The following is a 24,361-nucleotide window of genomic DNA, read 5'->3' on the forward strand; positions in this document are numbered from 1 at the left end:
GAAATACAAAGAGCTGGGTGGTGGGTGTGCTGTGCGCCTGGTATAAATTAAGTTGTGCAATGTTTTGTGGCCTGTAAGAGACCTTGGTTGTCAAAGATGAAAGTCTCTCTGATAAAAAACAAATATCTTGCTCTCATATTTGGCAGCCTCTGTCTGCCACCAATAAACAACGTGTGTCAAAGACACATTGTTTACATTGTTTTACTCCTGCACTACTCAGTCCAGATTGAAAAGAGTGCAATTTAAACATTATAATTTGCTGATTGGAATAATAAAGATCATTTTCCATCCCTCGTCATCACCATTCCTTATATTATAGCTTTTTGTAAACTAGCCATTTTATTTTTAAGTGTCCCTGATAGGCTGGACTAGTGTGTGGCTTCCATCAGCGTTACCAGGTGGCCTGCAGTCAAAAGAGTGATACTATCTGTGTGTAGCACAGGCAGCCACACACAGAGCAGCGACTATCGGGAGGTTCGCAAAGCTGCTGCTACTCTACATGACACCACAGTGTACAGGACTCTCAGAGCTCAGATGGTTTCTTAAAATATGGCCTATCAAACCTGACATCATCTTTTAGGCATTTTCTGCTTAAGGTCTGCATCCCTCATCGCAGCTTCTGCTTACTGCGCTATAACACGTGTCTTGTGATGACAGAGCAAATCAAAGCAAATCATTTAAAAAGGAAAAAGAAAAATCACAAAACACCGACAACTGGTGTACTTTTAGCCAGACAGCTACAGTAGTTTACATTCCTAATTTCGTGGCTATGGAGGCAGTCCTATTCATCACTCTAAATGGGAAGCTAGTTAAAAAAAAGAAAGGAAATCTGGACCAGGATAAAAGGCTTTTCTTTGTAAGTGTGTGAATCTTTTCATAGGCTCACTTCTAATGGCATCTGACGGAGATGTGGCTCATTGTCATGCACCCCATGGTGCCACCAGCCTGTGGTCGGCATGCAGCGCTCACTGATGTGAGCTACACCAAGACTGGAGAGAGGATCAAAATGAAAACACTGGTTTCAATATTCTTACAGAATACAGTGAAATAAGTGCCATCCAAATGATCCAAGTTATGGATGAAACCACATGGTACAGATGAGACGTATGCATATTTATCAGCAGCTGCGTAGCATAGAGCAATAAAAAAAAAAGGAAATTCGTAGTAAATGTCATAATTCACTGCTACATATGCAGATATATTGTTGCAAATTTATGAGTCATAACATCTCTTAATTAGCAAGAGCAGATTTCTGCACATTTCTTGATGCAATCTATAAAATAAAAATAAAATCTATAAAATGGCAAAGGGCTGTTTGCAATACAATTATTGCAATAAAATCTGAAAGTGCTTTCTGTGTATTATATTTGCTTAGATTTGTCACACTATTTACCACACAGGAAACCGCTTTGATTGAGGATTTATGGTCACATTTTGTCACATTTGCTGTAGATATTTGTGTTCGTATTGTTAAATAAATAAAGCCGTGATCTGGCTATGACATTACGTTTTTACAGTCTTCAGATCATCTGAAACCAAAAAGCGCTTCAGTATAGGCGTCGCACAGTACATCAGACAGAAATGTCTGTCAGCCTTTGTGAGTGTGACATTTTCTTTGTTTCAGGAATCTAATTAAATTTTGCAATGTAAACAGCTCAGAGGCTTTTCCTCTGGGCCACTCACTTATTTAATCAGGCACTGTGACAAAAAGCTCAAAGATATTTACAGCAACAGCCTGGGTGAGTAGTTGCAAGAGCAGAGAGGTTTACAAATTCACACTTTAAAGCTCTCCACCAAACACTTGTGTTGGCGAGGTGCCACTTCTCAAGAGGAAGCAGCCAGTGGTTTAGTGCCTTGCTTAAGGGCATGTTGATGTAAGTCTTTCAGAAAGATGAGAGCGTTCACTTACTTAGTCTGTCTTTGTTGCATGTAAATTATTCGTTTTTGTCAAGTCTGTGCAACATCCCAAGTTACTACTCACTTTCCCCATGTTCACGTATATATCTGTATACTTTGAGTTGATGCCCACGGACCTGAACAGTTGCACATGTCTTGTTTTGGCTATGCACCAGGGCAGACTGGATTAGACTGGATCAGATTTAAGATTTAATCTGTTGGTGCTATACTGAATAACACGGGAATTTGTAGCCTCATCTGCCACACTACTCAAAAACAAGTACCGTACAGCTGGAAATGGCTACGATCCCACCTGAATGATTTATTTTCACGGCGGAAGAAAAGTATGATCAGCAACAAACACTCACAGAATTTCTACATTTTTTCATTTGTTCAAAGTGTCTTCCAGCACTTGTTGTAAACACAGACATAGTAAATGCTGTCCATTTACTGTACAAAGTGTTTGTGAGGACTTTCTGTAGCAAAAGAGACTCTATCAATTTACACTGATCTATTTATTCTGGAGACACGTGGACTCGGTTTGAACTGTTCTACAGCCAAAAAAGTGTCCGTCTTTCTTTCTTTCTTCTTAACATGTAAAATCCTGTAGTTTCGGGTAAAAATCGCTTCTATTTGCCAGTGCTGTCAATTCTTCCTGTGCGCATGTGTGTGTGTGTGAGAGAGAGGTGGAGTTTAATATGCTTCCTTTCCTTTTCCTCTCACTGCATGACTTAACCCTGCTATGGATCACAGAGACATGACTTCAAGCTGAATAAATCAGGGTCATCGTGAAAAGAACAGGAGACCTTGAAATATCTCTCAGATTCTCTCGTAGCCCTTTCTCGCTCTTTTCAAGATCTGACAGTGAACATCTGGGAGTAGATGCAACTTTACTATCATATTAGCCGCACTGAAAAATTGATTTAAAAACACATTTATTTTGGACATTTCTTGTGTGATTTTGTGGAAGCAAGAACCAAGAGTGTCTCTTTAAAAAACAGCTGGTTGGAATTGCAGGTGTGAGTTACACATGCTGAGCATGAAGAGGGTCGTGATGGTCTCAAACTCTGACCCACCATCCACAAGTACCAGTCAGGCTGGCGCCACCGTCTGCAGCTTGGCCAAACGAGATGAGCTGGTGGGATGAGAGGTGTCTCCTGTCGTATTTATGGCCTCCTTAACCCTCCTTACCTTAACAAATAGCATTACATCACTGACCCTATTTCAGACCAACCGCAAAGCACAGCGCATGGCCAACACATTTCAACACCGTTTAACTGTCACTTGAATTTGCACCTGCCTGACATCCACTTTGCATCGCGCTGCGGGATTATCAGGAGCAGTGAATAATAAGAGATCCTCCACGTATTTGTTGTGGATTTGTCTGTGCATAATTCTGCGTATCATGACAGGCGGTGGCAGCTGCTGGAGTATGCAGTGCACTCTAATACAAAGTGATGATGATGATGAAACCAGGGTGACCTGATTTATTAGTACCCAAGCATCGGCAGGGGAGTCACAGGAAGTATTTCCATATGGATTTTTTTTGGGGGGGGGGGGACTTGACATGGGAGGCTTGGAGGCCTCACTCTCTAAAAAAACCCAAAAAAAAACCCCAGGTCCATCCTTTGCATGTGGGCGGAGGGTCTAAAATAAAATCAGCTGTCACTATCTGCTTGTTGGACAGAAGTGAACACATAATACTGGAGCTGGTCTCCATCACTGACTGGGATTTGCTTTTGGGTTGGACAGACCCCGCATGCCGAGGGTGCAGTGGCCTTTCCTTTGGGATTTTACTTGCTGAGTTTTTATTTTATTGTGTTTATAATTCACCATCTTCCTTCTCTGGTAGGTAATGAGCAGTCTCGGGGAGGTATTTGTGTATGTGGAATGAATACATGATTGATTTTGACTTAAGAAATTCTGAATGCATAAAAACTTTTATGTGATACAGAACATTGTTACATTGTTGTCTTTTTGATACCTGCAGAGGAAACTATGGATTTGTGTTTGTTTGATTCAACACATCAATATTGCCTTCATGCTGAGCACCTTTTCACTCAAAATACAGGACACTGGGCCAAAATATAAATCAAACCGTGACTAAAATGCTGAATTAACGCTGAGGATTTTTTTTTATTAGCTCGAGGAGAGTATACATTCATTACTTTAACTAATTCCAAAGAGACCAAACTCTGAGCTGCTAAGCTGTTTGTACCAAGGCCAACCCTCTAGGAGATATGTCGCCAGCTGAGTGATGAAAAAAGGGAATACTGACGAGTAGTTGGGCATACACTGATGTGTATATATGGTTTATCTTGATGTTTTTGTAAAGGAAAATCGCGTCCCCCATAGCTTTCCTCTATATTTCAAAGAGAAACACGACCCATCACACTTAAGTTTAAAATAGGCGTGATTTATTTTTGCACGGCGCCGAGATTACTTCACTTTCTTGTTATTTGAGCTCTCAGTCAGTGTCATGAGATAGCCTAAGCATGTTTTTTCTACAAATTTTTTGTTCCTATACCGTAGTGATTGAGAGTCAATGGGTCTATGGCCTTGGAGGTATTTCAGTGGGTTTTTTTGTTTGTTTTGTTCTGTTTTTTTTTTTTTTTCAGTTTAAATGCTATAAATTGAGATTTGAAGTAACAGTAATAGCCTAATTTAAAAGTATTTTTAATGCACTAGCTCATTTACATGTTAACATTCCTCCAAGGCTAAAATAGTAGACTGGTGAGCTACAGATCAAAAATAGTCAGCAGGGAAAATAAACAAATATGCTAATGGAAAAACTAGTCATTAAAAAATGCAATGATATTTAGTTATTTACTCACAGATTACCATAAAGAAGTTTGTCAGCCCACTATTGAGCTTGCATATCTGAATTCCTGTTCTCTGGAGCTTGGGACTTGAATAAGAGATACTTAGGAAATGTGTGGATATAGTTATTAGAATAGGATGCTTATACAATCATAATTCATAAAAGCAAAATCTTTGTGTTGTTAGTGTTATTTCAACTTCCATTGTTAGTAATTGGTCATTATATGAATATTTTGATGTTGTACTTTCAACTGTACAGCTATAAAAATGCAAAATCTATCCTTCTTATTTCCACATCCACAGAAATGAGGTGTGAATGCTTTCTATGTCCCAGACATAGAAGGGATGCTCTTTTCAGCAGCGTTGCTATGTTCAATTTATTATTTGGTTTCTGGAGGCTAATAACGTTCCCAATATAAAACATTTGTAAGTTACCAGGTTATACATAATAATAACTAACAGGGCTCCAGCGCACTCATGTTGCACTCCTGTTTTGACCTGATGAATAATGTAAGTGCTTTTAAAGGGGGGCAGTTCATTAATTAAAAGATACATTAACTTTTCTGCTTATGATCCTCTTAAAAATTCATTGAGATCTAAGTGACCATTTCAATGCACCACCATACACCTGAGGTACACTTCATTTCTGTTCCACTCAGGAGCCATGGGCCAACATGACAGCAAAGCATGATGATGAAATCCACTTTGTAGAGCTGTTTATTTCCTTTTAAATAAATCCTGCACATCCACCAACTTGATGTCAGGCAACAGGTGTGCAAATGTTTTAAAGGACGTCATTTGTGGGAGCACCACCTGCATCGTAGCAGTCCCCTGTTGTCGCCAAGAATATATTTACAAATGAATGATTTTATGTGCTTTCAGTTGGAAATACTTGTACAATATTTCCTAGAAGATCAATATATAATCCATTTATATACAACTTAAATTTGTATATTTATACCCAAACTCTTGTTCTTTATGCACAAATGACAGGACAATCATCAAAGCTTTAGATACTTTTAATAATGCTTTAACTGAATTTTTTGTAGCGTCACTGTGATGTCATGTTATCCTTTAATAATTTGATGACAGCAAATAAAACACACAAATAGCAAATTCTTAAACAGTTGGCTTCTTGTGCCTTAGCTGCTGGCAGCAAAGTTTTAACCGGGGCAGGACTTCCTGTAAGATTTAAACCAGAGGAATCGGGATTCGCTCTGTGGACTCAGAGGTCATCCCACCGGTCAAGTGTGAGGCCATGTACCAGGCAACTGTCTCCAAGCGGGCAGACAACACCATCCCCAGCGGGGTACTTCAGCTTCTGCATGGACATGTATCAGCATGTAGCTATAGTACCTGACAGACCATGCGGTATGCGTAATTAGAAACTACGATTCTGTAGTCAGTTGTATTGCTTTTTTTGCTTTCTTGTTGGAGAGTCTCAAGCTGACTGTGCTGCACTGAGCTGGTATTCCCACCATTATCATTGGTGATGCCATGCCATATTAGTGAAAGACCAGTGCAAACATTTATAAATAGAGTGGAAACATGAGACTGCCATTGCAAGGCTTACTATAGAAAAAATGTTCAAGAAATGCAGTATTATTGTTTGCTTTACTTGGCAAAAGCTTTCACAAATTGTCATGCCATTCTAAAACAATTACATAAACAGAACATAAGTTTGTGCCCGCCTTTGCGTGTGTCTGCAGACACAAAAAGCAAACCGCATTAGCTACACCATGTTTGACGGCAGTCTGTGCTGCATGCATGCCAGACAGAATAACCCTATTAAGCAGCCGTTTGATTTCAGGTCATGTAGAAGTGGAGGCAGCTAACGATATTTCCTGCTTCATTAGGTCATGGAGGAGTTGGGGGTCTGTTCCCTGCCTGGGGGACTTGCAAGTGTGAGGAAACAATTTGAGACCCAGGAAACTGCATCATCACATAATGTAACCCAGTTTCATTTCCATCACAGAACCGTGCAGGTACACATTACGCAGAACAAAGCATTACTTTACTTTCATCAGGCTGATACAAAAAGCATGAAAGCAATGCCTATGATTAAATCATTAGAACATTTTCTCTGACCTGAGCTGTTTCCGTTTTCCATCTGCATCACTGCATGAGGAACTTTGCAAGTAAAAATTCAAAATTCAGACTGAATGTTAACAGTGAGGCTCTTAGTATCTCTTGTTGCACGAGTACCAAAGTGTGTGGGCTTAAGTTACAGACACTGCTTGACATTTTTAACAGCTTCCATGAAAACCTCCCGGGCATTTTCACTTATGCTGTAGCTCGTTTTGCTAGATAGAAACTTAGAAACTTTGCAAAGCAATGGATTTTTTTTCTTCTTTTTTTTGCTATAGAAGAGCATGAGCGAACAGCTTGGCACATTCTTTGTCATCTTGCCTCCATCTGTGATTCATCATTTGAAAGTGCAGTAAGCAATCTGGTCCAACATCTTCTCTGCATGGTATACAGTTGTGTGCTATTATGCTCTGGTTGGATGGAGTTGTAGTGGAATTAGAATGGAGTCAAGTCACATCTGTGGCCATGACAAGGACAAACATATATTCATGTAGATGTGTGTACATGTGGCATGCGCACAGTTTCACCTTGTTTGAATGCCATGCCCTTTCTCTTCACAGGAAATGTCCCATTCAGAGGTGACAGAGTCAAGTGACACCAGACAGGTCCTCCCAGGCAGTCAGCAGCTAAATTTCAATCAAGAAATGATGGTAAATAATAATTCCACTCACTGTTTTCTTGCAGGCAGTGCAATAAGGCTCGCTAATGATCTAAACTCATTGATTGCTTTGTTGAGTAAAAACTGTAACTAATAGAAATCAGTTTGACTGGTTTAATAAATGTGTGTTTAGTAGTCTTTAACAGCTTGAGCAGAGATTAAAAACATTATTTTTAGTGGAAAAATGTGCAGGATGTGAAGGATGATGCTCACTTATTACATTTCTGTCTATCTCTGTGCAGTTTCCCCCCTAATTTCTCTTTACCCGTTCCCATTTTAATTGCTCACAGGTGTCATATAGCGACAACAACTTGGCATCCACTTATGAAAACCATCAAAATGAAACAGGTAGTAATGCTTTTTCTATAGGCTTTTCTGTATCAGCTGTCACTACTGTGCTGATTAAAACCTTGCCTTTGTTGTTTTTGGCTGTGCTGACTTTTAGAAGAGGATTTTCCCAGGTACACAACAAAAGAACTGAGGGATCACTTTGAAAAAACAATAGAAGAGGCCGCGCCACAAAAACCAATTAAGGTAATGATTTGCACTTAACCATTAAGAACATGAAATTAAGGAATCTTTACTTTGGACTGTTTAATTGGAACTTGGAACTGTTACATTTTTTAAAGTTACATGAAGTTAAAGCTGTGTAATTCTACAGGTTGGGCTGTTTAATTGTCAAAAATACAATGGAAGCATTACTTTATATGTTTATTTATTTAAATGTAAACAAACAAACACCAATGACAGTAAGGCTCTGCAAGGGGTTGGAGGTATACAGTCTCACTCCCGCAACATACCACTGGAGTTTCTGCCTTTATTCTTTAAATGCTTAGAACTGATCTGCTGTCGAGAACTGCAGAAAATAAACATGATCTTGTATTCTTGACATATTAAATGAATAATGTGACAAGGCAATAAAAGTCTGCAGATTTTGGCCATTTGAATATTTTTAATATGAAGCAACAGCAGTAGGAAAAGTTCTGTTTGCATAATCAGTAAGCACTGAGGCAAATAACTGCTGTAGGAGATCTGCAGAAATGCTGCAGTCCTGCATACATCTCCATGTTTAAGTTGAAGGAACCAGAATCCAGTGTGGCAGTGACAGACTCTGTCACTACATTATAACACTACAGGGAGAGACAGTTGCTAAAAAAAATATTAGCAAAATAGAATATTTTTGGTCAAAATATTGATAATAGTACTGAGAAGGTGGTTGATTTAACATCTTTAGATATAGCATTAACTCTTCTTAGTGATTCCTATGCTTAAGGGAAAAAAAAAAGATGAACATCACACAGTTCCATTTATTTTAGTAAACTGTCAGTCTGCTGTGTAGTTTCACAACTCGGTCAAGGGTAATTTATATATACGAAATCATGCCAATTTAAAGGAAAGACTTACCCCCCTTGACCCTGACAATATGGGAACCCAGTCACTTTTTAGGTCCAATTGTCCCCTTGGTGCAGGGTGAGGAGAAATTTTTTCCAAGAGGCCATTCCCAGGTTCTCATGTGGCCCCTTGGAAAAAAATTATTGCTCACCATACCTTTAAAGAAATGTGTCAGTACAAAGTTGCTCTGAGTATTCATGTTTATAATATGATGATTTGTTCTTATCCTGATGGGAGTGGTCTATACCAGGATGGCAGTGTTCCCTTCCATATGTTCAAGAGGGGTCATACAGTGCTTTATTGAAATGCATGGATATGATGTAAATCATATATCTTGACCCAATTAAATAACAGAACACTGGCTCACCTAGATACTTTCTTTTCAGTAAATATGTCACTTATCTGTAATTCGTTGTAATTTGATGGATCATTTACCTGTTAATGTCATTTTTGTTCCTTGTAAAGACTGGACGTGACATCAGTCGATCAAAGTGGTCCTCAAGTGCGACTCAAAACAACATAGTGGCTAGTGAGGTGTGTGAAGCATCCCATACTGAAGAACTGCAAGACACAATGGTTGTAATGATGGATTATGAGGACTTTCCACCCCCACCAGCTGAGGATTCTGACTTCCTTCCACCCCCACCTCCAGACTTATTACAAATGCCACCAGACAGCGAAAATGTTCCAAAGTACCAATATGCACATGAACCAGCAAACCTATCCAAATACCCACTCAACAGAGAGGCTTACATCAAGCAGAGGAGTATGAATGAGCTGAAACGTCTTTACAAGCACATTCACCCTGAGGTTCGCAAGAATATTGAGAAAGAGTACTACATTGATTATAACGAAACCGAGAACAACCAGGTAGAGAGCCAGGAGTACATGTATGAAGATGATGTTGGCAGTCCTGATGATATTAATGATGAAGAATATGCAGAATGGGAGGAGATCCTTCCCGGGGACGTGCAGGCAATGCGTTGGAAGTTTGAAAACAAGCCACTGGATGCCATCAGAGATGAAATTCCAGATGACGATGAAGACAATAAGAAAATAACTCAGCAGGAAATCATTCTGGGAAAAGATGTAAGGCGAACAGCATGGATGTTTGAGACCAAGCCAATGGATGAGCTGGGCTCACAAAACACAAATTCCACAGAATACAGAAACAAATTTAATAAATTTGATAAAGGAGATGTCCGCGCTGCAGCTTGGTTGTTTGAAACTCAAACTATGGACACCCTAAACAAAATGCATAAAGAGGAGGATTTGACGAAGGAAATTGTATTCACAGAGGAGGATGGAAATGCTACCATTTACATGATTGACAATAAATTCATGGGAGTCCTTGGGCACACTGAGACCATTGATGAGAGCCACCTGCTGTGTCTGCAGTCAGTGTTAGAGGAGATTAATGGAGATGTGAAAACAGTAACAAGTACATTTGACACTCAGTTCAAATGTATTATTATGGGACAATCAAGTCAGATGCTGGAGATTAAGTCTGTGCGCAAAATTGAAACTGAATTGGAGAGCTCAATTGCTTCACGTTGGCTTTTTGATACCCAACCTCTGGACATCACAAACAGAGAAAATGCTCCTTTGAAACTTGTGTGTAGTCTTTCCATGGAGGACAGCAATAAAGGAGACTGGGGCAGGTGGCTGTTTGAGATAAAAACATTAAATTCTCTCAGTGAGTTGGAAAGCTCACAAATGGAAACGACAGAGATCATGGGAGCTGATGTGCGCAAACACTGCTTAGTGTTTGAAACACAGCCAATGGATTCTCTGAAAGATGACTCCAATGCCAGACCTCAGTCTATCGAGGAGATTATCGGGGGCAATGTTAGATCTGCAAGGCACTTTTTTGAAAGCAGCCCTCAAGCAGTCAGGAAGAACTGCCCCGAGGTTGGAAAACTTAAAAAGGCAGCAATAAGTGAAGAAATAAAAGGGGATGTGAGACACCAAAAGTGGCGCTTTGAGAGTCAACCTTTAGAGGACATAAGAGAAGCGAAGAAAGAGGTCACTCGAACAGTGAATGTCGAAGATGACCTCACACAGGAGGACGGCACAAGCTGCAGGGCAGATGTACGCAAGAACTGTTGGGTATTTGAAACCCAGCCAATGGATACTTTGAAAGATGATGCAAATGCACGTCCTTTGACTAAAGACGATGTCGTTGCAGGTAATGTCAAATCAACCAGACATTATTTTGAAACAATTCCAGCAGAAGAGTTAAAGGAGTTGGCAGAGGTGGGAAAACTGAAAAAGACTGTAGAACTTGATGAGGAGAAGGGTGATGTTAGACATCAGAAATGGCGATTTGAAAGCCAACCTCTGGAGCAGATTAGAGAGGAAAAGAAAGAAGTCGTCCGAACAATTGACCTGGAAGAAATTGATAAAGTGGATGTGTCAAGCTACAAGCAAATCTTTGAGAGCACAGATTTAAACAGCAGGAATGAGTCTCAAAAGATTCTAATAGAGGGAGTAACATCTGGCTCTGTGAAATCAAATACAGAATTGTTTGAATCTACTCCATTGTATGCCATGCAAGACAGCGCAGGTCACTTCCACGAGGTGAAAACAGTGCGTCGGGAGGAAGTTGTTAAAGGAGATGTAACAACATATAAATGGATGTTTGAAACAAAACCGATTGATCAGTTCGATGAAAGCATCGACAAATATCAAATTATCAAGGGCATATCCAAACAGGAAATTGAGTCGGGTGATGTTAAAACTGCAAAGTGGTTGTTTGAAACACAGCCTCTTGACGCTATCAAGTACTTCAGCAACATTGAAGATGAAGAAACTGTGGGTTCAAGTAAACATATTGATGTTGTGAAAGGTGATGTGAAAACCTGCAAGTGGCTATTTGAGACCAAACCAATGGACATCTTGTATGAAAGAGGGGAGGTAAAGGATGAAAACGAATCTGAAGAAATGTATAAGGGGGATGTTAAAACCTGCACTTGGCTTTTTGAGACGCAAGCACTTGATGCTATCCATGATGAGACAGAGACAGTTCTGAACACGCGCACTGTAAAACAAGAGGACATCAACGGAAAAGATGTAAGAATGGCTTGTTTTCTCTTTGAAACAGAGAAACTGGAGAACCTCACTGGAGAGGAGATGGGAGCTTTTAAACGTGTCACAGAGATAGACATTGCATCTGGAGATGTGTCTAGGATGAAGTACATTTTTGAGAATCAAACATCTGATATCACCACTTCTACATCTGAGGAAGTGATGCAAAAGCTCAAGAGAGTTCAGACCGAAGACATACAAAAAGGAAATGTTGTGAGCTGCAAATGGCTCTTTGAAAATCAATCCATTGATGCCATACACGACAGTCAAGCGCAGACGATGAGCAGCCACACAGTGAACGACGTACAAGGAGGAGATGTGGATAAGGGTCGTTTTATTTTTGAGACCTACTCCTTAGATAAAATTCAGGAGGTTTCCTCTGACGTGGACACAGAGCTGAAGAAAATCCAAAAAATTGTCTGTGATGAGGAGGAGAGGGGCAATGTAGGAAATTACACAATGATGTTTGAAACTCAGCCCCTTTATGCCATCCAGGACAAAGAGGGCCACTACCACGAGGTCACCACTGTCACAAGTGAGGAGGTGACACAGGGAAATGTTGTAGGAACGCGATGGTTGTTTGAAACAAAGCCCCTCGATGCTATCAAGGACACAGATGAGGTTTATATAATTAAATCCGTCACACAGCAGGATGTGCAAAAAGGAGATGTCGTCTCTGCTAAATGGAAATTTGAGACACAGCCTCTTGACAAGATTGCTGAAGAAAAGAAGCCTTTAATAAAAACAGTAGAGGACATTCAAGGGGGCGACGTAAGAATGAATAAGCATCGCTTTGAGTCTGACACTTTGTCACAGGGATGTGTTCGAACTGTTAATGTGAGTGAAATTCAAAAAGGTGACGTCAGAACTGCTAAGTGGAGATTTGAAACTCAGTCCATTGACAAAATCAGAAGTATGAGCTCTGAAAATTTGATTGAAACTGTTAAAAAGGAGGAGACTGCAAAGGGAGATGTTAAACATTCAGTCTGGCTGTTTGAGAAAAATCCTCTTGACCACATTAAAGAGGCAGATGAGGATGAGGAGGCAAACATGCCTCAAGAGGAGATCCCCAAAGCGGATGTAAAGACAACAACTTGGCTCTTTGAGACGACACCAATTGACGACTTTAATGAGACAAAAGTGGAAAGGACGGAAATCCTGGGCAAGAGTGTCAAGGGAACTCTCGAGGAACTTTATAGTCAGAAAATGGTGAAATCGAAGGGAATTCTCATTGAAACTGATGAAATTGGTGATGTTAGGATGGCAAAATACCAGCTAATGAACAAGCAGGCTCCTGAGATTCAACGAGAGGAAGTAATCAGGGGAGATCTGCAGACTATCATGATGAACCTACTGAACAGACAGGAAAGACAGGATCAGCAGATAGTCATAGATTCAGAAGAGAAAGGTAATGTCAGCTCAACGGTACAGCAATTATTTAGCCAAGAAAGAGTTAGCACTGTTGAAAAGGAGGAAATAATACGCGGTGACATCCAGGAGGCTATAAACAAACTTTTCAGTGAGGATGGATCAGCAAAACATGGAATACTCATCCAGGAGGATGAAAAAGGAGATGTACAGATGACATTATATTCGCTTCTAAATAAACAAGAAAACCTTTCTGCTGAAAAAGAGGACATTGTAAAAGGGGATATAAAGAGTGCTCTTCAAAGGCTGTCCAGCCCAGACAAGTCAGATCGGGCAGTGAAGATAAGGGTAGATGACACTGAAAAGGGAAATGTCAGCTTTTACTCTACGTGCATTGAATCTGGGGCTGTGGACTATCTTAAACAACTCCAGTTAGAGCCTGATGATACTCTGCCTGAAATAGCAAAAAAAGAAGTGATTGTTGGGGGTGACATCAAGGGCACAAAACTCATGCTTGGCTGTAATCAAACTCAAATTGAGCGTACAGTTGAGGATGTTATACCGGGTGATGTTCACAACACAGTCAAGGTTTTCATGTCAGAGCCAGCTGCCTCATTGGAAAGGATCCAAAAGGAGGAAATTGTGAAAGGTGACTTAAGAGCTGCTTTGAATTCATTGTCTGAATCAGTGAATCAGACAGTCATTGTAGAGAAAGAGGAGGTGGTGAAAGGCAACATACCGAAAGCTCTACGGTGTTTGGAAAGGGCTCAGAAGAGGCACAAGGAGGTGGAGAAGCCAGATATCATACCAGGAAATATCAAAGGGACTCTAAGATCTCTTGAGAAATCAGCAACATCAAGAGTTGAAACTGTTGTTGAGGATTTAGTTGCCGGAGATGTGAAGGCAACAATGAAATCTCTGGAACTGGCGAAGCAAGCAGTGAAGGAAATTGAAAAGGAAGAAATTGTGAGGGGTGATATTCAGACAGCAATGCAAAGTCTGCAAGATGCATCCAGTGAGATGAAAAAGTGTCAACAGGAAATAGATGTTCAGGGTGATGTCAGAGGGACGATTCAGCTCTTCATGGAGTCCCCACCTACACAGAGGGTGCAAAGAAGCTCAAGCCTTGAGGGTGATATAAAGGGTGATGTCAAGATGTCAATTAAGTCATTATATGAGACTCAGGAGCAAAGCCAGCTGGAGAAAGAAGAAGTGATAAAGGGGGATGTAAAAGGCACTATTAAATCACTGCTAGAAACAGCGCAGCGTGAAACTCCAAAAGTCCGTCTGGGAGCATATAGAAGAGTCAAGCAGAGCCCACCCATTAAAAATCTTAAAACTGATGCACAAAGAAACATACAGAAGATTAAAACGGTAAATGTTGTTGAAGCACCAAAAGAAAATCACACCATCTCCAATGAAACCATTACAAAAACATACACTATGGAGCAGTCGGCTCAGCAATCAACAACTGTTGTGGACCACAAAACTATTACCCAAAATCACGGCATCAAAACATTAAAGACAGAGTTTCGTAACCTTAAATCTAACCCAAAGGCCATGATAAAACTTGGTAAAAACAAAGTCAAAACTGATGTTTACGTCTTAAAGCCAAAAGCACCAGAAGCTGATCTGCCTCTCCCACCGCCTCCACCGGTGATAGATACTGACCTTCCTCCTCCTCCTCCTAGTCCTCCTCCTCCTTCCGCTGATACTGACATCGATCACCTCCCTCCTCCACCACCACCACCACCGCTAACTACTGAGCAGGACTTCCTCCCACCTCCTCCATCTCAACAAGAACTCGAGACCATGCCAGCACAACCAATTCATCCTTCACCAGCAAAGGCAAAAAAGATGACAGTCAAAAAAGTGAAAGCTCCCGTTTTGCATCCAGTGCCAAAGCTGGAACCTAAAGTAGAATTCAGCAAAACACAAGAGGTGGCAACAACTACTGAGAAACAAGTGGAAATGAGCCAAAACACATTAAAAACAACAACAACGCATACATCAAAAACTATTTCACATGAGATCCCTCCTCCTCCTCCAGAGTCACCACAGCCATTAAAGAAAATTTACATTGCTCCCATGAAATTTACTCCTCCGCCATCTCCTCCTCCTTTTATGAGAGGGAAAATGAGCAAATTTAACACACCGTTAATAAAAGCTGAAGAAAAGTACCGGAAGCTGAGGGAGGAAAACACACCACCAACCACTCCATCGCCCACTTTTATATATGACTCAGTCACCTCTGCTCTCCAAATGATTTCCACTGAAGATGCAGAGCAGTCAAATGGCATCAGCTCAGAAATCACACAGGGCAGCAATGCAAAGATACCAGTGAGTGTTCATTCAGAGTCACTGTCATGTAATCTATCTAAGCAGATCATAGCCACAAATTCAACACGGAGTAATGCAAGTGAGAATATCCTCACAGATTCCACAATTTTATCTTCTGCTCAACAGCAAATTGCCTCTAACGAGTCTTCCAAGGTTGTCTCTATTCAAAAGACCACATCCACTTCAGCTGTGAGACAACAGATGCATACAACTATGCAGAAAACTGTTTCCTCAAAACAGTCGGCTCAATCTGTCAAGGTGGAAAAAGTGCAGACAAAAGTAATTGACGTTGCAAAAACAGACAGCACAGCTAGTCGTACAAAGAAAGACTTGAAAAGTCAGAAAACAAAGGTGTCCAACAAATCTGAAGAAAAACAAGATGAGAAAACCACTGCCCAGAAACCTGACATAGAAACAATGCATGACCTGTCCAAAAAGGAAACCAAGGAATCCAAATCATTGGACTATATCAACAAGAGCAAAGCTGATCCTTCACCTTGTATGAAAGAAAGCATTCCTAATCAGCTAACGCAAACAGAAACGGCAGCTGCTAATGCAAATGTTAAAACAGGCAAGCCAAACCAGAAGGCGAAAAAGAGCAATAAACAAGAAAAGCAAGCAGAGGTAAAATCGTCCAGTGAGACTGAGAAACAGAGTGTTTCACAAGATTTCAAAGTGGAACCTGCTGAGGTGAAAGTGATCGATGAACCCAAAGACATAAAGACAGAGTTAAAGCAGGAGATTAAGAAAGTTACTCCCTCTCCTCCTCTTCCACATCCTCCCCCTGTTGGTGTTGCTCCACCTGCTGTTATTGTAAGTACTGACAACCAATCAGAAACCAACAACACAAATCCAGTGAAGAAGAAAAAGAAGTCAAAAAAGTCTAAAGGGGTTGCACAGTTAGGTCAAGGTAAAGATATTCTCACCGACTCAAAGACAGAAGTTATAGAAACCAAGAAAACAACATCTGAGAACACTCAGCAAATGCAAAAGACAACTGCAGTCACCCAGATTCACAAAGTAGAGCACATAGAAGTCAAGAGAAAAGTCGTTACCACAGACAGCACAGATGATCAGGATTCCACACAGCAAAAAACTGTTCAAAAGCATGTAGAAGGATCTCAAAAGACAGGTTTGACAGCTACTCAGCAGAGTGGGAAAGAACCACCAAAAGAAAGTATGGATGTGCCAATTACAGTGACTGGCGAGTCAGAACAAAATGAACCGATTAAGTCCACAATAGCACAAACAGAGGAATCTCAAAAGCAGGAGGTCCAAATGTTAATCTCTCACTTCACAGAGATACAAAAGGCTTCAGAAAAGACCGATGCAAAATCTGCAAAGAGTTTGCTCAATCAGGAAAGAAAATGTGAACTGGAGGGATCTGAAGATGCAAGGGATGCTCAAAAAAGTACAGATATTGTTTCCAATGTAAGGAGATTAGCAGAGGCCAAGCCAATAGATCTAGAAGATGAAACCAAGGACAGGCGTGAAAGTGAGCCGGCATCTGAGAGAGTGGTTTCTGGTGCAGCATCGCCAAAAATATCCAAGATCAGCATCGGTTCAGCCAAAGTTGAGAGCCAAACCAAAAAAGAATCCTCACATGAAAAAAAGAAAGAAGAAGTGGGTCTGTCCAAGTCCGTCGACCTTCGAGCTCCCTCACCCTCACTCAGGACACGTTCTCCGTCACCGATATTCATCACCATCGAGTCCAAACGGAGAACTGACTCGCCCCAGAGAGTGACGCCATCACCCACCCTCCTGCACAGGCCACCCACACCTCCCACACCGCCGCTACGCAGGTGTGACACTCCAACATCACGTATCACTAGAATCACACCTTCTCCAACTTTTGACAAAGCTGAAAATTTGGCTCGACTTAAAGACACAACAGCCAAGCTCTCGCGTGGCGTCACCCCACCACCACTATTGCCCAGCCCAATCCCAGAAAAGAAATCTGAGATTGTGGAGCCGCCTGCTTCGTTCCATCGACAAATCAAAACCGAGTTCCAGGTTATGGAGGCTTCAGGGATACCGATGGCAACGGAAAAGCCCCGAAAGAGTTTATCCGAGGAAGTTCTGCAGGCTTGTGTTAATAATACAGCAGTAGAGGATAAAGGTATCATTTCTCAAGGTTTGAGTGCAAATGAAATACAAAGTAAGTCTGAGACCCATATGCCATTGGGTCAAAATGACCCAGATCTTGGTGAAGCTTCAGAATTATCATCTGCATCTGTCAAAGAGAAGAAAGAGTTTTTTGAAGAGGCTCAAAAAGCAGGAGTTAATAAGATCTATGTGCGCAAGGAACCGATTACTATTCCTGAGCGACTGGGCCCAGACGTCAGTGAGTGTGAAGCAGAAAATAAGAACAAAGAAAAGGATGAGCTTCCCAGGGCTGACTTGTCGAGTCTTGTAAACAAATTTGCATCACCAGAAGAGAAAACATATATCAGAAAAGAGCTTATCCCACTCACGGAGTGCCTTCACAATGACTCCAAAAGCAAAGATTGTGACAAAGAGAAAGCAGACGGCCTGGAACAGGAAATGCCAGCTTTTGACATCCAGGCTATTAAAAATGTTTTTGAACTCGGTGAGCAAAGTTCTTTATTCAGAGAAGAGATAAAGGATCAGGAGGAGCTTGTGTCAAGCCTGAGTGAAACAACAGCAGACACTTCAAAGCAAGAAAGTCCTCAAGAGACAAAGGGAGGCTCAAGGCAGAGCACTCCCCTCCCTGTGCAGAAAAATGAGGTAGGAACTGTGCCAGCCGAACCATCAGCCCTCTCTGAAACTGAATCAATCACAGAGCATTTCTCACATCTTGATGAATTTGGTAACAAGGTCACCGGAACAAGGACAGCTGTCACTGTGCACTCTGAGAGTGTGTCAACCCTACCCAAAGCTCCTTTCTCCTATGCTGATGCAGTGAAAAGAAAAGCTGCTGCAGCGAGGCGAACAGAAACATACGATGAAGATGCTACAGAGAAGTTGCTGAGGAATTTCCATAAAACATGGACGGAGAGCGAGACAGTCTTCAAGAGTCTTGGATACAGTGTTTCTGAGGAAACAACATCGCAAATTGTGTCGCACCAGACGAAGATTGCCTCATCTGGTAAAATAAATGTGTGGCATGAAACAGCAGAAACTAATGGCATGGATTACGGATGGCTTTTCTTTAAAAATCAATTTGTGCCGCTGTGTTGGAAAAGTATAATTTCTACCTGTTGTATTGTTTGGATTGTGCAGGCAGTTTACAGCCAAGCTGCACTGTGAAATGGTCCAAAATTTACTCTTTAGATTTGAGTTCATGTGCATCAATTCTAATCTTTTTTTGTGTGCATGGGCACCATAATTGCTTCTAACACAGGCAATGAGGTAGCATAGTTCATCAAAGTGGTTTAAAAAGTAGTGCAGATTGTTGCAACAGTGCAAATCTCATGTCCATGTAGACAAACAAATAGACCACATTTCTGAAACCCATCTGAGTGTGCTAACATGCTCAAAATAGCAATGCTGGCATGATGATGTTGTTTTATTTGTTTCATGCTAACAAGAGCAAAACAATAGTGCAGCTCAGGTTGACACAAATGTTTTTGGTATTGCATCTGCTTGATCATAAACCAAAAGATTATATGAAGTAAAAAATAAAGGCTTTTAAAGCTTTTCACTAACTATGCTTAAGGACAGTTTAAGTGCTCTTTGTTATAACAGATTATCACACGGGGATGTATGTCAGTGTAAATCCATCCAATCTATTCAGTACAATAAATGCACTGAAAAATGTTGCAATGCAGTGCGCTTCACATTTAATCACTTCAAACATTAACATGACCAGGTTACATTAGGTCACATAAGCTTTAGAAAAACAAAACAAAAGTGTGTGTGTGTGTGTGTGTGTGTTTTTTTGAAACTGGAGCATTAATTAAATGTTCTGACAAAATAAAAAATTTGAAAATATAGATATAGTGTTCCCATATATGAGTTTAAGTAAACAAAAAAAAATGTATCAACTGTGATACATTTGGGAATACAGGGTTAATCTGCAATAGAGATACATGGACATCTCTGACTGCTCAGGTGAATAACACTAAATCCTAACCAGTGTTGGTCAAGTTACTTGAAAAAAGTAATCAGTAACTAATTACCGATTACTTCGCCAAAAAGTAATCCCGTTACTTTGCTGATTACTTATTTTCAAAAGTAATTAATTACTTAAGTTACTTTTTAAAAACACGATTTACAACCTGAATAGGTGATAAAGCGATAGATCTTTCAGCCCAATTCTACTTTTTCTACATAATCCATCATACAAAATGTAATCAAATGGAAAAGTCTCTTTTTTTAAACTTGTTTTATTAGTTTTAATCTTTTAACTTTATGCATCAAGCAAAAATTAAATTATATGCAACATTCTCTGACTGGAAGAAATTTGTTTAATATTTTATATGTTTAACCTATTTTCTGCACATTCCAGCACATAAAATAATTTTTTTGTGTGTTTACACTCAGTCTTTCAAATAGATGCAAGTAAAACACAACAGAAAATAAATAAAATCAAAGACTAGCAGTCCTGTTGCTCTATTTTCACCTGTAAAGCAGGAGTGAGGTAGGCGGAGGTTTACCCTGGTGCAGGTGTGCCGCAGCGGTCAGTGGAAGAATCTCTGTGAGTTTCCCATTACATCGTTGTGCACTCGGTGCTTGCTTGGAAGTTTAGGGGGTTTTTTTCGCTGTAAAAAGAAGTTTTCTTCCCACGCACAACGGACACTAATGTTTTTGTCACTTTTTATGGAATCAAACTTAAAGTAAGGTCAGTACTTCCACGCTTTAAACGCTGCACGCTCATACTCTCTCCCGCACTCGATATATTATCCATTGTTAATCTGCACACAGCTGTTGTCACAAACGTCGCACTCGCTTACGTCACTGTCATGAGACGTTCTCGCAAAAAAAAAAAAAAAATCACAGTTTTAGTAACGCAGCGTTCCTACGGGAAAGTAACGGTAATCTAATTACCGGTTTTGCAATAGTAATCCCTTACTTTACTCGTTACTTGAAAAAAGTAATCGGATTACAGTAACGCGTTACTGCCCATCTCTGATCCTAACAACCACTAAACCATTTGCTCATGTGACTACTATAAAAAAAAAAAACTACATTCAACATGTGACTACTCTTAAGAATCCAAAGATAATCTATTCTGCTGTTTTTGTATTAGTTTAACTGTAATAAAAATGTGCGATTATGAGGCAACCCAAAGACTGTTCACGATATAACCAATGTGAATTTTATCTCCTTGAAACAGGTTCGAGTTCCGAGGTCGGAGCTGTGCACGGTGTGCCGGAGGAGAGCCTATCCGATGGATGCTCTCATAGTGGACAAAAAAAAGTACCATAAGTCCTGTTTCTGCTGTGAGCACTGCAGGAACAAATTAAGGTAAAGGCTGCCATTCATTCAAATAAATGTTTATAGGGGCTTTCTGAGCACTGCAGTATTGGTAAACGCAATTGTGTTTTAATGACAACATAATGGTTGCCACCATGTCTACAACATACAGTATGTATAGTATCCAGTCTTCCTGTAAAGGAAAAATCAATAAAGTAGGACTTGTGGCTCTAAAATTACATTAAAATAATTGTTAAATAATTGATGTAGTGCATCTCTTAACAGAGGATTTTTCATTTGTTGTGTGTAGCCTAGGAAATTATGTCTCTCTCCATGGACATTTGTACTGCCTACCCCATTACAAACAACTCCTGAAGTCCAAAGGGAACTATGATGATGGACTCGGGCAGAGACTCCCCGCAGGACGTGGTGGACCTATCCCCTCAAATCAGAAACTTGAATGGAGATATTTTGCGAGCAGCATGAGTTCAGTAGAGAAAGCACACAGTGTTGAAAATGAAATGACAAAAATATTTAGTGAAAGCAAACCACACTGCAACAAAATATCTGTAGTTTGGCCCCCACAGGCCAATCCCCCAAAGAAAGCCTTTAAAATAGAGGAAGACATTCAGCTAACTAAACCACAGTGGCCCCCTCCAGAAAGCTCTCCAAAGTCACCCACACAGCAACACAGAAAGACTGTTCCCCGGAGTGTTCTTTGAAATAAAGTCACCCAAAGTTTAGTCTAATAAAACCAAAGAAGAGGCACAAAAGTCTAAATGGTGCAGTAAGAGGAAAGAACTGTCCCATAGGTATAATTAAGGAAGGGTTTGGTTGAAGGTTATGCAGCTAAGTGATTTAAAAGGGAACTTGATAAGTAGGAAAATGTGTATAATATAAATGTAAATGGTGTGGAAAGGCAGGTTGTAATAGTAAGTGCTCGAGAGATAGATGCAGACAAAGTGTGAAAAGCAGATGATGTTATGTGCCTTTATCTGTTGTTCTTTTCCCGTGTGTCATTTTTCATTCTTTGCAGTTCATTCACATGTTTTTTGTTTTCCTAATAATCTGATATACCGAACCACATCAATAACCAGTATCAATCGTGATATCAACCTAGTTTCAGTAAGTTATAAAGGATTATGGTTGATTGAATTATGATAAAAACATGACAAATTTAATATCTGCATTAAAATAACACCAAAACTGTGATTTTAAATTAACTTATGTGCTTAATTAGTCATTATTATTGGATTTTAAACTTTATAACTCTCACTGCTCTCAAACTTTTGTTTTTTGTTTTCAAATATAATTTGGCTCAGAACTTGTTTGTTTTCCACAGTCAATTCATCTTGTTTCAAAATGAATTGGATTGTTGCATAGGTCTCGCCATTTTTTTATACTAAGCGCACTTGAGCTCTCTGAAACAATCACCCTCTTTGGACTCTGATTTTGTACCATTAACCTTTCAACCTATTCACATTTTTTGCATTTTTCTTTTCTTAGCACCTGGTGTGCAGACTACTAAAGTATATCAGAATTAATTTATTTATGATATTGCAAGTATATAATATAAACAAGCAAATTGGTTATTGTCATTTTTGTTTTGGACATTTGTATCCTATTTTGGAAAGCAAATATTTTGCAACAAGGGAATATTATTTTTTAGATTACATGATTGTATCTTGCTTTATACAAGAAAATGATGTCATGCTGTTTCACTTACTATATTGCTGATCTAAGAGCAATAAAATGTTGAATTTCATCTTTGCATTTGTCTCTTTCACATTCTAACACAAATCTAATTCTTGAATCAATGTGCTATATGTGAAATGCTACATGTCCAGAGTTCATCCACATCAAACACAAAGAGGCAGCAGTTTGTATTTCTCAGGTGTATGGATATAAAGCATCTACTGTAGACAGAGGAAGGCTAGTAGACTCCTCTTACACTGTCAGTATAATCTCCTTTTTAGCTATGCTTACAAGGAGGGGATTTCAGAGCTCAAAGCACAGGTGTGTCTGGAGTGGACCAGACTACCACTATCATGTAGGGATAACTGGATACTTAAGACTGAAAAAAGGCAAATGAGAGGCAGTTTTAACACATGCAGTGTGATGTAGCAGCAATTGAAAAGAAAGTGTTTTACAATATTGTGAATTTTAAACAAACCCAAATGTGGTTCCTTAGTTCCTGGTTGTTCCCCGGTATACACGATGTGGACAAAAATGCTGGATCGTCTACACATTACACCTACAGGAGCTGCTCAGCCATGGAAACTCATGCCACAAAGCTCCCAGCACACAGTTTCTGTGCTAATGTTAATGTCAGAGGAAATCTGGAACTCTGCAGTTACTGAATTTGCAGAGCATTGGCACATGGTCTGCCACATCATGGCTGAGTTGCTGTGATTGCTAAATGATTCCACTTTGCAATAATAGCACTTTCATTTGATTACGGAATATCTGGGATGGGAGTGATTTAACAAATTCACTTGCTTCTACAATGGCATCATATTACAGTACCAGACGGGAAATTAGTGAGCTCTTTTGAATGACCTATTCTTTCACAAATACACTGTAAAATCTGTCCCATAGGTATAATTAAGGAAGGGTTTGGTTGAAGGTTATGCAGCTAAGTGATTTAAAAGGGAACTTGATAAGTAGGAAAATGTGTATAATATAAATGTAAATGGTGTGGAAAGGCAGGTTGTAATAGTAAGTGCTCGAGAGATAGATGCAGACAAAGTGTGAAAAGCAGATGATGTTATGTGCCTTTATCTGTTGTTCTTTTCCCGTGTGTCATTTTTCATTCTTTGCAGTTCATTCACCACCTGGTATGGCAACAGCACTGCCTACAACTGCAAAGCTCTCCAGCGAGTAGTGCGGTGCTCTGAACGGATAATTGGAGGTGAGCTTCCCTCCCTCCAAGACATCTACAGGAAGCGCTGCCTGAGGAAAGCGGGGAGGATCATCAAGGACTCCAGTCACCCCAGCCATAAACTGTTCAGACTGCTTCCATCAGGAAAAAAATTCAGTAAAGCTTAGCTTAAAATGACTAAATTAGGACAACTTATTTATTTTGAGTACTCTGTACAAGCTCATTTGTTCCCAGAACTCAAAACAATTAAGGAAACTCGTTGCCTCAAAAAAATTAAGTAAAGCTTACTTAAGATGACTGTTAGGACAACTTATACATTGCAAGTTTGCAGTATTAAGAATAACTTGATATTTCTGACTGTACAATACTAATTGTTTACCTACTGACAAACATTTCAAGTTCAACTAAATGAAAAAACAATTTGTGGTAACCTGAATATGATTAAAAATAAT

At 39.9% G+C, this 24,361-nt stretch overlaps 1 protein-coding gene across 6 annotated transcripts in view; it reads left to right on the plus strand.

Moving 5' to 3' along the window:
• Nucleotides 1-21,475, plus strand: part of xirp2b (xin actin binding repeat containing 2b) — a 33,331-nt gene extending 11,856 nt beyond the window's left edge. The window contains exons 1-9 of one of the 6 annotated variants that reach the window (XM_080902481.1): nt 3,428-3,744; nt 5,863-6,025; nt 6,573-6,701; nt 7,365-7,454; nt 7,753-7,810; nt 7,908-7,996; nt 9,320-18,758; nt 20,949-21,079; nt 21,339-21,475. In XM_080902481.1, the coding sequence (XP_080758607.1) occupies nt 5,975-6,025; nt 6,573-6,701; nt 7,365-7,454; nt 7,753-7,810; nt 7,908-7,996; nt 9,320-18,758; nt 20,949-21,040 (9,948 nt within the window). In that variant the 5' untranslated portion in view covers nt 3,428-3,744; nt 5,863-5,974 and the 3' untranslated portion in view covers nt 21,041-21,079; nt 21,339-21,475. Of the gene's footprint in view, nt 1-3,427; nt 3,745-5,862; nt 6,088-6,572; nt 6,702-7,082; nt 7,157-7,364; nt 7,455-7,752; nt 7,811-7,907; nt 7,997-9,319; nt 18,759-20,948; nt 21,080-21,338 lie in introns of those variants that run through there. The other 5 variants (XM_080902482.1, XM_080902483.1, XM_080902484.1 and 2 more) reach the window with 5 other exon arrangements.
• The last annotated feature ends 2,886 nt before the right edge of the window (nt 21,476-24,361 follow it).

The sequence above is a fragment of the Rhamphochromis sp. 'chilingali' genome, assembly GCF_963969265.1.
Source record: "Rhamphochromis sp. 'chilingali' genome assembly, chromosome: 14".
In the NCBI taxonomy this organism is placed as follows: domain Eukaryota; kingdom Metazoa; phylum Chordata; class Actinopteri; order Cichliformes; family Cichlidae; genus Rhamphochromis; species Rhamphochromis sp. 'chilingali'.